Raw genomic sequence first — 16,623 nt, 5'->3', positions numbered from 1 at the left:
AGGGCAATGAGGCAGTGCCGTAAAACTGCCACAGAACCTTGGAAACATCTGGATTGTTCAAGTGTTTATCATTTCTCTGGTACGTGTTTCACTAAAATATTGCTTGGGGCTTTTGAGAAAATGGTAATGAGCCTTTTGCATCTGGGTCAGATTCTGTGGGGAAATGACTCCCTGCTTACATTCTCCTTCTGTGCACAGCCGCTTAAGTAAATGCGCAGCGTAGCCTCGTGCAAATGATGTTTAAGTTCTCGAGCTTATTTGTGCAAACAACTGGCTGTGTAGTCTGGTTTAAAACAATTTTGAGGCTTTGATGTTTATATTACAGTTCACTTTTGTGTAGAAAACACATTTATAGAGAAAACAGAAATTTTAAGGAAATGCTGCAAAGGAAACAATTGTATAGGTAAGAAATAGAATCATACTACAAATGGAGGAAGGAAAGAGCACGCTTTTGAATCCATAACTATTGCTTTAATTATGTGGTCCCTTCTTGATGACACTTGAGTATATTGTGTTCAGAAGTGTTAGACTAATTGGTTTTAGTAGCTCTTCCTGAAGAGTATATCACACCTGTAGGTATTTCTGAAAATGCCTAATAATCTGATCGTTGAGGAATTTTTTTGCTGCTAGTGGTTATTGGTCAAGATACCTTAGAAATATCTCATCCAACAAAGAAAAGAGCAGAGCCCTGTGTAAGTGTACTATTTGAAAACAAAAGCCATGGAGGAAGTTGTTATACTGAAATTGTTTGAGGTTTTTCCCCTGAGCAAGGACTGCGTATGCTGTGTGCCAAACTGGCAGTTGAACAAATGAGGGATGTCAATTTTGTGAATTAAGCAGCCTGATCTAGTGACATGTGTCCCCACCGATGGCGGGGGCTTGTATGAGATGGTCTTTAAATGTCCTTTTCCAGTAAAGCCATAATAGTCATCAGAGGCAAAAATCAAAGTAAAAAGTGTGATATCAGAATATGTGCTGCAATAACCGTGGGCTGTGTTATGTCGGGGAAGTGGTTCTGTCGGACAGCCTGGAAGGAGGCGGCACACCAGTGCTGGATGTTAGGCTTCCAGTGGGGCTGGCTTCTGTGTCATCTACGTGGAGCAGCTTCTCCTGCACCAGGTCAGCTGGCGATGAGGGTATGTGTCTGAGGGACTGGGGTGTGGAGAGAGGAAGGCAGAGTGACAGGCAGCAAGTTAAGCCGTCCTTGATGGATACTGTGAAATGAGATGCTGTTGAGTGTAATGCAGGCTAGCTGCTGGTAATGCAGCCACGTGGCAAAGCAATGTATGAAAATCTGGCCAAAATGCTCCTACTTTATTTGACAGAACTTAATTAACTAGAGTCGGAAGTTAAGCATTTAAATCCTTGCAGAAAGAGACCACAGAGAGCATAGCTGTAAATGTACATAAAAAGAACAGTAGTTACTGAGCTTCCAATGTTTCCACATGCAGCTCCATTTTCTATATTACACTACATTAAACATGATCACCTCCTACAAATACTGGGTTTATGCACAAATCTGATGAAAAGCATGAAGTCCTAAATGAACTGAATGTGATTTGCTCTTTGACCTAGTTTAAAATGCATTTAAGCAAGTGAGTTTCATCTCAGTGCTCTAGATTTAATATTATCCTTGCTGAACAGTGAGAACATGTTTAGGCTTAATACTGAAATTCAAAACCATATTATCTTTAATTTGACAAGATTTTTGTGAAAGATGGTTTAAGCACACTTTCATGACCTTTCTGAACGTTTCTTTGAATATTTTATTTTTCTCTGTCATGATTTTTTAAATTCCTGTGTCAAGAAAGATCGCTACAAATCCTAAATGAGGTTTTCTTCTCTTAGATTGCAGAGAGCATGTCACAGAAGATGCAAAAACAGAATCCATCAGTGACACAGCTGACCTGGCTCTGCCACCTGAAATGCCGATTTTAATTGATTTCCATGCCTTAAAAGATATCCTGGGGCCACCCATGTATGAAATGGAGGTAACATCCTCATTTGTTTCTGCTTGACCGCTGTTTCTATCTGCTTTGACTAGTTGTCTGCTTTATTGCTATTGACTGAGTTTATACAATATTAACTTTTTTTAAAATGTATTAGTAACAGGACTGTGTTTCTTTGTGTTCCGCCAAGTGTTTTTCACCTAAAGAACTTTTTGTTGTGTTTTAATTCTGGGTACCTAAATAACATAATGGCATGACTTTCTGTTAGCAAAGATGCCTGCAGCAGCGCTTAAGAATGTGGTGGTGTTTTTTCAGTTTATAACAACTTTGCTTTTGTTTGGGAGATGTTTGGTGGTCTTGGGAAAGAAGCCAAAAGTAGAACCCAGGAATCCTGTCTCTGAGGCAGCTGTGTTAAGGATTGTCCCACATACCTCCTTAAAGCCAGTCAGCATTTTTGGGTATTAAAACCACTTCAGTTTGCACCAGAGGTTCTCAGACATTCTTTAGATTAATGCGACTCTTAACTATTAAAAATGTTTTATGATAAGTCAGTCACTTCCAGCTTCCTAGTACCAGCTCTGTTCCTCTGTAGGCATATTCCAGCATTTTTTCTTTTCCCTCATCTGTATTTTGCTGCGTTCTATGAAAATGCCATCAATTAAAGTAGTTTGTTAGTTTGGGATTCTCTTTTCATCATTGCAGTTATTCTCTGCTTTACTTCAGGTCCAGGTGGACTGACCGAATGTAAGTAGTCTATGTAACACTAGGACAGGAGACCAGTTGCTAATGGAATGCTAAATTTGTGTTCAGCCTGGAGAAAAGATCGGTAAACCATTAAGTTACAGAGAAAATAGAAATGAAGGGAAAACTTCCGGAAGAGACAAAAGTCAAACTTTTAAGAACTTTCCTGTGATAATTTTTCTCTCCTAGATGAGAGAACCAGACTCCAGTGGGATTTGGAGGATAAAAAGGAGACAAGGTACACAGGGGAAGCAGGAGAAAATGAATGATCGTTAAAGAACAGTTTTTAGACCTGAACTGAGGTTTTTGGATATGAGGATTTTATCATGGAAGAGATTCTTAATGAAAAGACAGAAATGAAGAAACAAGTTGAAAGAAGACAGCACTATTGATTGTGTTAGAGGAGGAGGATGATGGTGACAGTGGAAGTGGGGGAGAATGGGAGGCAAGGAAGATCAGGTGGTCAAGAGACCAGTACCTTATGACTCTCTTGGCTGAGTTTTTTCACATTGGTCATTTGTGTTCTGATTTTCTTCTTTTTACTTTCAGAAAATTAGAAGAGATTACTCTTTAGGCAAATTACTGTGAGCAACTTATGTTCTTTCTTTTCATCCCTCAGAAGCTGCTATGCCCAATAACAAAATCACACAAGACAGTTTAAGGCCATTTTAATTAAGAAAGTAGTGTGGATATGCTTTAGCTTGATTTGGAATGACTGTAGCCATCAGACCATTTTTAATACTCCTGTGGAAATTTTTACTACTCTGTCTATCTTTTTGTCACTACTTGACTTTTAGAAACAATTATTGAAAAATAGCGTGTGGGTTTTTTTCAGAGAAATAACATTCTGTCTGAATTTTCATTTTGAAGTATGTTATATACTTCAGACATCTGGTCTTTGGAACTAAAGCACTGCACAGTCATTTGGCTTTTTAATGCTTGAATTGCAGATGCACATAGAGCCATTGCTGTAAATGGAACTTAATATTCAAGCCAATACTCCGATCTCTACAAACGGTGTTTATTAGTTTCATAAAGGTGCTAAAAAATAAATTGAATTTTGTGAATTTGTACAAAAATTCTGGTCACTTGCAACTGTATTCCTATCTCCCAGTCAAGAGTAGAATTAATTCAAATAAATATGAATTTACCACACTTTATAAAAATTAGATTGTAGGCCAAGAAATACATTAGTATGTGACTTTCCTTAGATGTTCTGCATAGTTTTGAACTTTTTCTGGAGTTGATTATTCATTTACATTTGGTAGCGTGGCTGTGTTGGTAAATAATTTCTGCTATTTTGTCCTTTTTCTACAGGAGTAACTAGCGCAAGTAAAATTTTTAGTGTGGTTCTTAATTCCAAATATGCAAATACATGAGTGCTGGGCTGTTTTTTTTGAGTGAACAGTTGCCATGTATATGCACGTAAGCATTTCGTGGGTCTGCTGGCCTGTATAAGCTGAAATAAGACTGGTTGAAGCTTTTGACTTGTGTAGCAAAGGTTTTTTGAAAGTTTCTGTATTTAGCAGGCAAATTAACTGGTGCATAAATAGAACTAGAGATGAATCCACACAGCATCGATTCCTAGAGCAGGTCAGGATTTATTTGCATGTACTATTAGCTGTGTTTATTAACAAATAAATATTTTTCAGTACACGTGATTTTTTTCAATGTAAATTGCTCAGATAGCCACAGAACTCCTGTTTTAATGAATTTTCCCAACTAACCTTTTATTCTTATGAATTTTCTTGAGTGCCCCCAAGATTCTTTCAAATGAAGAGTATGGCTCCTGTCCCAATGACAGGCGTTTCAGATGGGCTACGGTGTTTTTTCTGGTTCTGTAGTCTGCAGCGTGTCTCTCTTCTTTTTGTATCTAGCCTTTAAAGCTTCACCTTTGACCTGCATTTTGCCATGTATAATTAGTTGAAATAAAGATACAATGGAGGCAGCCGCCACATCAGTACTCAGATGAGACTGAGCAAATAGAACTGAAAACATGACACAATTTAATTGATCCGTTGTCCTTCAGGGAATAACTTGAAATGAGTGAGTCATCTTTCACCTTTTCAATGCATGGCTTTCATATTTTTTGCAGAGGTCTCCCAGCACAAAGGCATGACAGAATACTCAGCTCATAGCTGTAGGATTAATTCATTTATCACAAACAAATAATCTTACGTGTCACCCTACAGAACAAATGTTGGCATAAATCGCACAGTAAGGCTTTGGAATTATGCTGACTGACTTTGTAAGTCCAGAACTCCAGACTTGCAGTGATGTCTCTTTTCCTTTATCTTCGAATAACCTTAAATATTTTAAAATAAATGGCTGAGCTACATGTTAAGGCTTTAATTTTGCAGTGTCCAGGCAGCTAAAATGTATCTGGCAATATGTCCATCTACTCATATTACAGCTAAATTGTAGCTGGGTTGGTCTCATCTACAAAAATTTCAGAAAAACAAGACTGTTTCCACAGGTCCGTGACCTATTCTTCCATCATCTGACAGGCATGACCAGCCATCAGCTCATTCTAATGGTCATTTTTAACTGAAGTTGTTTAAAGAGTATAAGTAAGGATTTTTTCTAATTTAAATTCCTCTGACTTTTTGTGAGAAGAAATTATTCAGAGGTGCCAGCAGCGATTGAGTCTTGTGGAGCTCACTGTAACACTTGATAGCTGTGTTTAATGGAATGTAATGTGCTTTCCTCTGAGTATCGAATGGTTGTTTGGGGTTTTGTGTGGGGGTGTTTCTGGGGATTTTCAAGTGTCTTTTCTGAAGAAAGTTATCAAAGCTGCCAGGGCGTTTTCTGTGCATATGCCTGTCAACACACGTCAGTTAACGTTCAGGTGAAGAGGCTGCAGCAGAGGTAGTACAGTCTGTAGTAGTACAGCAAGAGAAGCTGCTGGCCTCTGAGTCTACCTGTTAGTGTGAAGAGTGATGGTTGAAAGGTGATTAGCACTTACTGCACACCTAGTTTCTCTTACCATATCTCAACTTACTTGTGAAAGTAGGAGGAGGTACCTACCTGTCAGTCTGAGGATAGAGGAGGGAGTTTGTACCGAGGTGAGATAAACGATGATTTGGGTTTCGATCTTTAGTCATGTTCACCATTTTCTGCCTCTGAGCGTTCCAGCAGTGGCATGAGCCTGTGAACTGTTTTGGATTGATAGACATTTGGAGCCAGTGCTAACATCCAGTCCAAAAAACGGAGAAGAAAACAAAAGACCCCAAACCAACAAACCCTGTTGATGGCTGCTTTGGGCTGGGAAATGGTATGGACAGTTACTAGTGTTCATTATACCTGAAACGTTTCAAACCATGACCAGTTGCCAAAACACATAGTTGAGATCTCAAGTGTAAAGGAGAATGCTTCGGTGGTGTTGGATTTCAGTCTAACCAGGATTAATTGATTTTGTTAACCTGAGTTACTAAGCAGTTACTAAGCTAATCAGGGTAAGACAGTGTAGCTAATAAAATACAGGGAACGGATACAGAAACTTATGTTAACAAAAATGAAAATGCTTGCTGTAAGACGAGGTGTTTTGATACCATAAAAGTGAAACACGCTATTATGTACAATTTTCTTAAATGCTAGAAAAAAAAAAAACAACCATTCCGGCTAAATTATGCTAATAAAAGGAAATGGTATTATGTCATTCAAAATATGTAGATAACTGAGGGCTACAAGAGAACCAAGCAGAGGGGCTGTGTTGGCTTCTTTTTGCCAATGTTACTGTGACATTATAGTCACGGACTTACCTGGTTGTCAGTCCAGGCATGTAACACCAGTCCCCCTGGCCTCTGCTGCTTGTCTCTGCTGACAGCTGGAGCCTTGTTTGCGCCAGGAGCTCCTGTGTCAGCTTTGCTGTAGTCAGAGTTGGCACTGTGCCTCCGCGGAGCGCCGATTCCCCTCAAACCAAGAAACAGTGATCCTGGGCAAGCATCACATTTCAAATCTCAGTCGTCAAACTTAGAAGACGGCAGCGCTCAACAGTTCAGTATAGCATTTCGCAAAACGTGATACAAAATCAGAAATTGAAACAAGCAGTATGTGTGTTTAATTTAATTTGATAGGACTTTGAATGCTTTTTCTTGCTTCACTGATTCTCTTGCATGAGCAAGTTGTTCCTGTCATAGATCTGAGTTGCCTACAGCTACCAGTAGCACAGCTTCTGTGTTCGTAAACGGGATTACTTTTTTCAAACATGCATCTCTGGCCAGTAACCAGAGGTACCAGCTGTAGAGTGAATAGTTGTTCGCTCTTATTGCATAAAGGAAGCTGTTTTCTATTTGTGAAACAGAAAGAAACCGCTAAAAATTGTTATGGTCTTGATTTGGATTCTATTTTTACGATGGGGATGGATTTCTAATTCTGAAATGTTCGTGTTTGGCTCCAATTTAGAAAGAGAGTTGTTCTGATAAGCCCGTGGGAGGCTGTGTTGTTCTGCGTAGGTAATCCACTGCGGCTCTTTCACTTGCAAAACGTCAGGCCCGTGTACTACCTGGGGACTTGCAGCAGCATTTCTAGTGGGATTACAGAGAGGCATTTTAGTAAGGGACTGGAACATTTAATGACTTGCTATCTTTGGGGCTCACAAATTGAAGCATTTCTAATAGAGCCAGCCCTCAGCAGGGCTGCACGAGTATTTCTGCCTCCCGACCTAAGGCACATGGCTGCTCAGGCTTTCTCCAGTCTTGCAGCTGGGCTGATGGGTAAAAGCACATCGGCTTTGTGTTTACAGGGCTTTGCCTTTTCAGTGTCTCTACAAAAGTCTGATTAGTTTGCTTCTCTGCTGACTCTTGGGAGGAAGCAAAATGAAAGCACTAAGATCATGGTAAGTTGTGCAATGCAGAATGAGTTGATACTAGAGGAAAAAAATGGTCTGTTGCTCTGGATTTGTGAGTAGTATAAAAAGGAATGTTAAATGTGCTTAGAAGGGACAAATTGATTGAGAAATTTTAATGTAACTAGAAATGCAGATTTCAGAATTGGAATTCTTTTACTATGGGTCTGTTGTGAGGCTCCACTGACTCATTTTTTTATCGAAGAAATGAAACATTTCTTCAAATTCTCTAATCAGTTTAATGAAGAATTCATCCCTTTCAGGAATGAATCAAATTAACTTTCAGTTCTGCATTTCAGTAAGAGAGAAAATTATTTTTAAATGGGCCTATCGATTTATTTTACAAAGGAGTATTTGTCTTTTGCTCTAGTCACTGCCTAACGGTCAAAATTCATCCAGTTTCTTTTCTGCCTTGTAGTAACTATGTAACTTAGTGGTTCAGAACATGCTGAATAACTGTGTCATCTTTCATCAGGGTTTCTTCATCTCCTTGAAGCTCAGAAAAACAAAAGAACTTTCTGTACGCTCTAAGAGAATCTCTTAAACAAAAACAAAATAAAATCGAAGTCTGGAACTTTCACGGAAAACATCCTGCTTCTCTTTCCTTAACACAGGAGACTGGGATTCAGAGACCTCCATTCCTCTTACCAGTAACGGGGCACAGGCAGACTTTTAGATAAGCAGCTGACAGTCTTGCGTAGGGCAGAGCTTGCCCCACTACGTGCAGTTGCTAATGGAGTCAGTCAATCAGTGTTGTCTGATAGTAGTTTGGGCAATGAAACCACCTTTAAAAAGGCTTTTAGGTAACACTTGGGAGCAAAACTGGCTTTTTTCATGTAAGTAACAAACAGTCAGGGCAATTATACCTCTAGCAAATGGATTAAGTCATATAAGCGTTCGGTCAAGATTGACTTGATACTTGAAGTCCTTTGAAGAGAAGAGTTTCTTATTGAACTTCGGGGGTGGGGGAGGTTTCAAGAATGATATACCCAGACGTCTGCCATTGCCTTGAGCTAAGCAGCCACATACAGCTCCTACTCTGTAATTAACGTTTACATATAAGGCAGAAATTAAGCTGCATTAAAAAAAATAATCAGACACCTGGACTTTTGTGTTTTAGTCGATATAGTTGCTTTGAAGGCAACTTATCAAATTGCTTTTTGCAATAGTTTTGTTACAACTGTCTCCTAAACTGCAACCTGTGTTGTTTTTCCTCAGGTGTCTGAACGCTTAAGTCAGCCAGGAGTAGCCATAGGCTTGGCTTGGACTCCCTTAGGGGGAGAGATCATGTTTGTAGAAGCCAGTCGTATGGATGGAGAAGGTCAGCTCACCTTGACTGGTCAGCTCGGAGATGTCATGAAGGAGTCGGCGCATCTTGCAATCAGCTGGTTGCGCAGTAACGCCAAGAGATACCAGCTGACCAACGGTAGGCTGGGAAACTGGCAAACAGCACAGAGCTGCGTGTATCATAGAGCTCATATGCATCCACTGGCCTCTCACTGCCTAGTAAAGGAACAGTATTATTGGATGGAAATTAAATGGCCTTAATCTTGGTACTTTTTCAGTAATTCAGTAGATTGCAGCATTGCTGAGTAACAGTGGAAGTTACTTGTACTCATGGTGGAAATGTATTAAGCATTGCCTGAACAGAGAAAGGGTTCTCCGGCAATCCGTGCTATGCTCAAGCTGAAGTCAGCTCTGGAGTTCCTTTTTGTAGCTCTTTTCCTGATGTCTGCCAAGCCGAGGTGCCAGTGGCCTGGCAGATGGGTCGGTCTGGGCAGAACATGAGTTGTCACTACAGATTCTCCCACCCTGGCCAGTCTCTCCCTGCAATAACGTGGATGGCTGCGGACAGCCTCTGTGCCGAGATGCTTCTCCCCAGTTGTGGCAGCCACTGCCTCTTACCCATTTTCACATTCAAGCTTTCCAGCAGTGCTTTTCTGATGTGGACACAGCTACTCAAGTCTGCAGTTTTCCTCTGAAATTAAGGCACAGTTTCTGTTAAAAGTAGGTTTTAAAGTCTTAAGTTTTAATATTTTGAGAGTTAGTTGGGTTTGTATGGCAGCTGTTGAACTGCCATGCAATAGCATTTCAGCCAAGAAACATGTTACTGTCTTGTTTGAACCTCCCAAGCGTTCTGGAAGTGCGCTTTCTAGTTTGATTGTCTGCTGAACAGTCAAATAATCGTCCAGTTTCTGTCATTGTGTGTGGAAGTTTAGACAGTTGTAAATTTACATTGAATCCATGTATGAAATGCTGCTGGTGTTAAAGGTGAACACGTTTCCCTCTCTGGTTTACACTGTTACGTCGTACGGGTTAAGTAAGGTGAAAAGATTTCAGTGAGAGATTTACTTTTATATCGGTTAATGGTGAGTTTCTGTGGAGTGCCAGTTTTGTGGTATGTTCTCTGAAAATTGACATTTATGGTTTGAGACATAAAAAAAACCTAAAAATTCGGTGTAGGAATTCCTTGGTTTCTACATTAATCCCTACTCTGAATTTCCCAACATAGGCAAATGCTGAACTTCTTGGTTAACTTGTTACGGTTTTGCCTAGGAATCTGCCCTTAGGAAACCTTGTTGGGTTTTCTGGTTTTTTTCTAGGGCCTCTGCAATATCGTGCTGTTTTTTCAGCTTCCTGTTAAAAACCAGCACTAAGACTTTCAGTTCTCTGGTGGGCTTTTAGAGTAAAGACCAGGAACAAAACGTGTTTAGATTTTTCACATTGGAACCATTCTTTTTTTCCTTAAGCTTCTGGAAGTTTTGATCTCCTTGACAACACTGACATCCATCTGCACTTCCCAGCTGGAGCTGTCACAAAAGATGGGCCATCTGCTGGTGTTACCATAGTAACCTGTCTTGCTTCACTCTTCAGTGGGCGGCTGGTGTGTTCGGATGTAGCCATGACGGGAGAAATTACACTAAGAGGCCTTGTTCTTCCGGTAAGCATCGTCTGAGAGAAGAGCTAAGTTGTATTAATTCTCCATATTCTGGATATAAAATCTGTTCACAGCCATTTACAAAAGGAGAGTTCGGCTGGCTCGTTCCTTAGCAGCAATCCAGTCTCTTCTGGTGCGGTTGCAGGAGGCTGATGGAAGCCAGTCTGCTGCCGTACTGTGGTAACTCCTCGGTCTGCTTTGCATGTCATGTTCAAGCTACCCTTGATGCCGTTTTCACGGACAGAACATTGAAGTGTCTTGCTAGAAAGGAAACCTCGAAATCTTAAAATTCAAGATGGTTCCAAAACATGTATTGCTATTTCTAAACATGCCTCCTCAAACTACTACTTCAGAAGTATCTCCGCTTTCTTTGAAAAGTTGTTTCGTAAAGCTCTTACAGTAATTGCATGTAGGTTACTCTTGAAGCTATCTCTGAACGTGTATTTTTAGATTCTTCTTAGATTTTGTTCCTTGTATGTAAGCTGAATAGTGTTCCCACAAAGCCTTCTCAAAGCACAAGGGCAGAGGAGAGTTCTCGAACAAACAGCTTTAGTTTCAGGCATCAAATGGAGCCTGGCCTAAGTGATTAAGCAGATGCAGGAGTTATGATCTCATACCAAATGATGGACAAAGGAAGGATAAAGTTGGAATGTAGTATTTTTTTCATGCAGGAGAGAGTAAACCAGAGGTAACACAGTAAGGTAGGAGCCGAGAAGGATCTCTGAAGTAGCGTTCTGGTGGCAGTTAGACTGACAAGATTGCCCATTGTTCAAGGCTGTAGTGAAAAATAAACACTGGGTTTCCAACCTGGTGCGAGGTTGCTTAGCTTTCCAGTTGCACTGGTGACCAAATCTTGCCTGCTGTTCAAGGTGGGTGCAGAATTAGGTATCTGTAAGTACTAAACCAGGTTCACCTTCCTTCTGATGTTGTCTAGAATCTTACTGTTGTCAGTAACTTAATCCACGTGGGCGTACCATTAACTGCATCTGCAGCCTGAAAGCAAGCACTGGGGTACGTGTGCGGCACTGTCCAGACTGGACTGATCACCGTAAGCACTTACAGTTCACCACTACCTTGTTTTATACAACTCTAAATTCTGCCCTTTGTGCCATAGAACACAACGCTTCCCTCTCCTCTAAAGCATCATAAAATTACAAGTTTCTTCTGTAAGAAAGATGGTCTTTAAATAGCATTAGAAAAAAGTTCAAGAGGAGGAAGCTACAGCTGTGGCTAAAAGAAAAACTTAAAACCCCTCTTTACATCTCACTACAAACTCACACAGGTGGCTTATTATTCTTCTAGAACAAAACCACCTTTGCCATTTTGGAGCTCAGGTTTGCTTTTCTGTGTTACAACTTACAGTTACTTACCACGTGGCACTGCATCTTTAAGGCTATTTTGCCCCTAAACCCAATACTGCTTTTACCTTGAAAATCTTCTGTCCTCCTGTAGGTGCAGGATTTCAGCATGCCGTATGAAAAGAATGAGTTAAGGCCATCTTTGTTAAGAAAAAAATTCGAGAAAATTAATGATTTTTCTACTATTGATACTCTTGTACCTGCATTCCTTGATTAAATTTTTTTTTCCCCTCTTTTAACTGTTACAGACAGGCTACTGTAGCATATTAACATAGTTCCCTCATTAAGCATATAATGAGCTAAAACTACTGCTGCATTTTTAATTACTTTCCTAAATGACTGGGGGAGGAAGAACCTTTCATTAAAATTTAACTCCTGAGGTGATTCGTTACAATCATTACTTTAGATTAGAGTCATGGATTTTATATATATATTTCTTCTCCTTCCTAGGTTGGGGGAATTAAAGACAAAGTCCTGGCAGCACACCGAGCTGGACTGAAGAGAATTATCATTCCTCAAAGAAATGAAAAAGATCTTGAAGAAATTGCAGAGAACGTACGGCGAGACTTGACCTTTGTTATGGCGAGCTGTCTAGATGAAGTTCTTAACGCAGCTTTTGACGGAGGATTCGCAGTGAAGCCCAGAGCTGAGCGCCTGAATAGTAAACTTTAATCGTACAGACCATGATGACTTCTGTGTGAAATTCAATAGAGATCAATACCTGTCAGCTACATACGTATCGCGTGTAACCATGAGCTAAACTTGATTGCTTAAATAGGGCTGTAAAAGCTATCGAAATAAAAACACTACCTTCAGCAGCTAACAACCTGAAACCAACTTTTATGGGCATTTACTGCTTTTTACTATCATCAGCAAAGAATCTCAAAAAAAAATACTCATTTCCTGACAGATTCAAGCACGAGAAGGCTGAAGCTGTTGAGAAACAATTGCTGAGCTTATCTGGCATGTACATAATATAAATATCAGCAGCTGACTACATCTTTAAAGCGGACAGGCCCACAACAGGAACTGACATGCAATTGCGTGAGCTATTCCGAGAACACAAACTGCAGCAAACGCAGCACAGCAAGTCGCCAACAGAGATGGGGGTGCTACCGAGAAGCAAACTGATTTAGCACCAAGAGGTTTACTTGGTTAAGAAATACATTCAGTATGCTAAGGAGAAGTAGCATCACAAGAAAAATAGCGGTTTTTAAATCTAAAAAATACCTTTAAGGGATTCAAACAGAAGCAATACGGTCTAAATTAAGTCCCTTCAGCACTCTGTTCCAGTTTGTAGCAAGGTCAATGCAGGCGTCATTTTTCAAACCTGACTCCAGGAAGCAACACCAGAACTGAAACGTACTGACTCTTGTGCAGGAAGGGGGGCAGTGCCTTGAAGGGCAGGTATGTACAGTTCTCACAGCACCAGAAGCAGGCAGAGCATACTCAAAAAGACTTTATGAAAAAGCCTGGTAACATTTTGGAGGGACAAATTACCTGCCCTTTGTTCTTACCTGACACAAATCACCTTGGTTCTGAGATGCCTACGTTTGGCCTTTAGCCTATAAAAATTAAATCCATTTGAACAATGCCAAGAAAATACTGATTTGTTAAATTGCATTAGGTACTGTGAACATTTAAGGTTTACGAAAGTCTGTCAGTATCCCCTCTCAGTTGATGGCTTTGTCTCTTACCTTGAACGTTGGTGAAGAGAGAAATTTAACCTTGAGTAGTGTAAGATCCTTGAATTTTTCTTTGTTTTATACTGGGGGCCAGCTGCAAGAGAACACCCAGTGTGTTAAAGCTTCTTTTTGCTCAAGAATTCAAAAGAAACTTGAGCGTGTGCATGAAACACAAACTGTATCAGTGACAAAAGCCTGTAAATCCAAAGTAATTGTTTTGCTTTCATTTCCATAGACAGGAAGCTGATTTACCTGGAACATCATAGCACTGAATTCAGTGGGTGTTTCTGCACCTGATTTACAAAAGATATTACAACTTTCAGAGAAGACCTCACTTAATGATAAAAATAAAACCCCCTTTGTTTTGCTATTTTAAGTATTCCACTCTTAGCCAGTGAATGAGTAAGTTCCAAGGGTAAGAGACAACAAACACAGGATCTCAGCATGCTTTCAGCTGGACAAAACACTTGAACACAAAAGTGCAAAGAAACTAGACAGTCAGTAAAACACCAGAAAGGTACAATAACTCATGTGCTGCTTTGCCTTTAATCAAACCAGCAGGGGAAAAAAAAATTATTTACCAAACTTAATGCTGATCAAATAACAACTTTGCACTAGTGAGAAAACAGACATGCATGGAATTCCAATGCTGTCTGTTTTATACATGCAGGGAAAAACTTTTTTTTTGAAAGATACTAAGTACTGTAAAAAAAAGTCTCCACAGCGATTTCACTACAGTAGAACAGGAAGTTGCTCCCAAGAAAAGTTACGCAATGACTTTTGTCTGCCACACCACTCTCATTCCTAAGTCTTATCCACACGGACTTTATCTGAAAGGTGAGGAGTTTAATGCCACTCTGAAGATATTAATAGGCATTTACTTACAGCTTTTCATGTTCCTGCTTGCACCTGACTTGGTTATGTTGCTTTGTTGACATTTTTTAAAATAAAACTTAAGCATTTCCCATTATATCAGATACTAGAGACACTTAAGAGCCTTTTCATTGGCTTTCACTGAACACTGTGAAGAACAACAATCTGTGCAGCAAGCTGGAACAGTAAAGACCTTCTGAAGTCATTTCAATGCACTGGGGCTTATTCTGCTTTGCAACTGACAGTGAGGTGGGCCTGGTGTTAAACCTGTGTCCCTCGGAACACACCACAGAAGGCTGAGCTTATCGAAGGTAAAAGCAAGCAGTGGTCGCTCCTTTCCCCTATCCCCACTATCAGCTGCTGCAGATACTCTGTGTCCCACCAGCGCAATTCACGCTTTAATCACAGCAGCTTTGAAGAGATGCTGGATAATACAACAGTATAGGCAGCAATACAGACCAGTTCACCTGCTTTCAGCTTAAAGCACTACTGCCAACGAGGACTAGCAAGAAATGTCACAACAGAACCCAAATATTAACATCCACATTTGTCAAATATTTGCCTTTTAAGGCTTGTTTTCTCAGAAAGAAAAACAATGGAGGTAGCACTACTGGGCAAATGCAAGGTGTACTGCGATTCATCTATTAAAGACAACTTGGATACTCTTTCCCAATACAGCCAATTAAAATAGTGCTTTCTAAAATAACTAGCTAATGTTAAGACAATGCCAGGCTTTAATACACCATTTATTTTAGGTAAGGTAGTAAACCATACAGCTTTCTACCACGTTTTCTTTTTTTTTCTTAGATAACAGTGTAGTTGGCTTACCAGATCCTCAGACTCTTTTTAAAAGAGGAGATCACTGAATTGGTTTTCTAACACTTTTGAGTATCTGGGCCCAAGTACAATGTGTTTAATCATTCCCCCTGATGATGGACATCAAATGTTTTATACAGATTTTTTTTTTAACTCCAGATGGAGTAACACTAGTTTACATTGCAGTAAGTCAGCATACATTACTTATGCTATAGCATTTGGCACCTGTAAAACATGAAAAAGACCTGTCTGAGCATACCAGTTAGCTTCTGAAGCTCATTACAAATGCCATTTTTGAAGTCCCCTTCCAAAGTATAGTCTTCAGCTCATTCTAGCCTCAAAGAAAGCACTGTGGATCAGTGACAAGGTTCTTCTGGGATACAACACAAGCTGAACCGTGTCAAGTACAAGCACGGGCAGCCAACAGTCTCGTGCAACGTGAGTGCTTTCCCAGCCCTGTTACTCTCTCATCTCTGGGACTGCTGAGGGTTCTTGCAGGTTCTTAGCTACATTCTCGTCACACAGCTGGTGAGCTGACAGTCAGGTAACCCTGGCAAGCAAACGTCAGCCCAAGCCACCCAGTCACAAGTGAGCAAGTCTATGGTGAGCCACTGTGTTCCGCTAAACATATCTGAAGTACTCAGCCAAGTTTCTGTCAACAAACCAAAGACAAACCTGAGGTAAACGTAGACAAGCTTAATTAGGTGACGATAATTACTGAATGTAGAAGACTGCAAACAATTAGTTGTATATTCATAAGGAAAGAACACTAGATTGCAGGATTTTTGAAGTGTTTTCTACCGTCACAAGGTACCAGTACGCCTTTTAAATGGAATCTGTGCGGTTCCAACAGTCTACATACCGAATTTTAAGAATTTTTTACATTCACTACACAAAGCAACTATTTCTGTAGTATTCTATTAATCCAACCTGATGGATTTTATGTTCCTTACCTGTAAAACTACTTACCTCATCGTGCATCAGAACAGTAAGAACAAGAGTTGCCTTAATAGACCAACCTCTAGTAAGAAAGTTAAGACAGCGCCCAGTAAATAAGCTGCACTTTAATGCATTACAAAAGCAGTTAATAGCCAGGCCACCTCCCCAAACAGCCGTCCGCTACTCCAAGGTTTGACAAAGATTTCTTCAAACAGCTGGAGATGAAACAGCTTTTCACCTTACTCTTTTCTCCGTCTCTCTGTTTTGTAACACAAGTACCGTTCACATTCATGGTTAAAGTTTTCAGATGTGGGCAGCCTGCATAAAGCCCGGTATCCTCCAGAAGCCTTTATGGCTGGTGAACCACAACTGCAAGAGATGGTTTGCATTGTAAGGTGTATCGTGTCACTAACATGAAATACAAAAACCAGTCCCAGACAGTTACTTCAGTAACAACCAAAAGAAGTGAAGACAAGAA

General features: G+C 40.1%; 1 protein-coding gene across 2 annotated transcripts in view; it reads left to right on the top strand.

Moving 5' to 3' along the window:
* The window catches only part of LONP2 (lon peptidase 2, peroxisomal), a 41,312-nt gene extending 27,443 nt beyond the window's left edge, over positions 1-13,869 (top strand). For both annotated transcript variants that reach the window (XM_086621086.1, XM_086621085.1), the window contains 4 exons: positions 1,849-1,991; positions 8,755-8,962; positions 10,287-10,477; positions 12,283-13,869. In XM_086621086.1, the coding sequence (XP_086477212.1) occupies positions 1,849-1,991; positions 8,755-8,962; positions 10,287-10,477; positions 12,283-12,504 (764 nt within the window). In that variant the 3' untranslated portion in view covers positions 12,505-13,869. The remainder of the gene's footprint in view (positions 1-1,848; positions 1,992-8,754; positions 8,963-10,286; positions 10,478-12,282) is intronic.
* The last annotated feature ends 2,754 nt before the right edge of the window (positions 13,870-16,623 follow it).

The sequence above is a fragment of the Tauraco erythrolophus genome, chromosome 15 (genome assembly GCF_009769465.1).
Source record: "Tauraco erythrolophus isolate bTauEry1 chromosome 15, bTauEry1.pri, whole genome shotgun sequence".
Taxonomy (NCBI): Eukaryota; Metazoa; Chordata; class Aves; order Musophagiformes; family Musophagidae; genus Tauraco; species Tauraco erythrolophus.
Note: the sequence above shows the minus strand (reverse complement) of the source record. Positions and strands in the feature narration are given on the sequence as shown.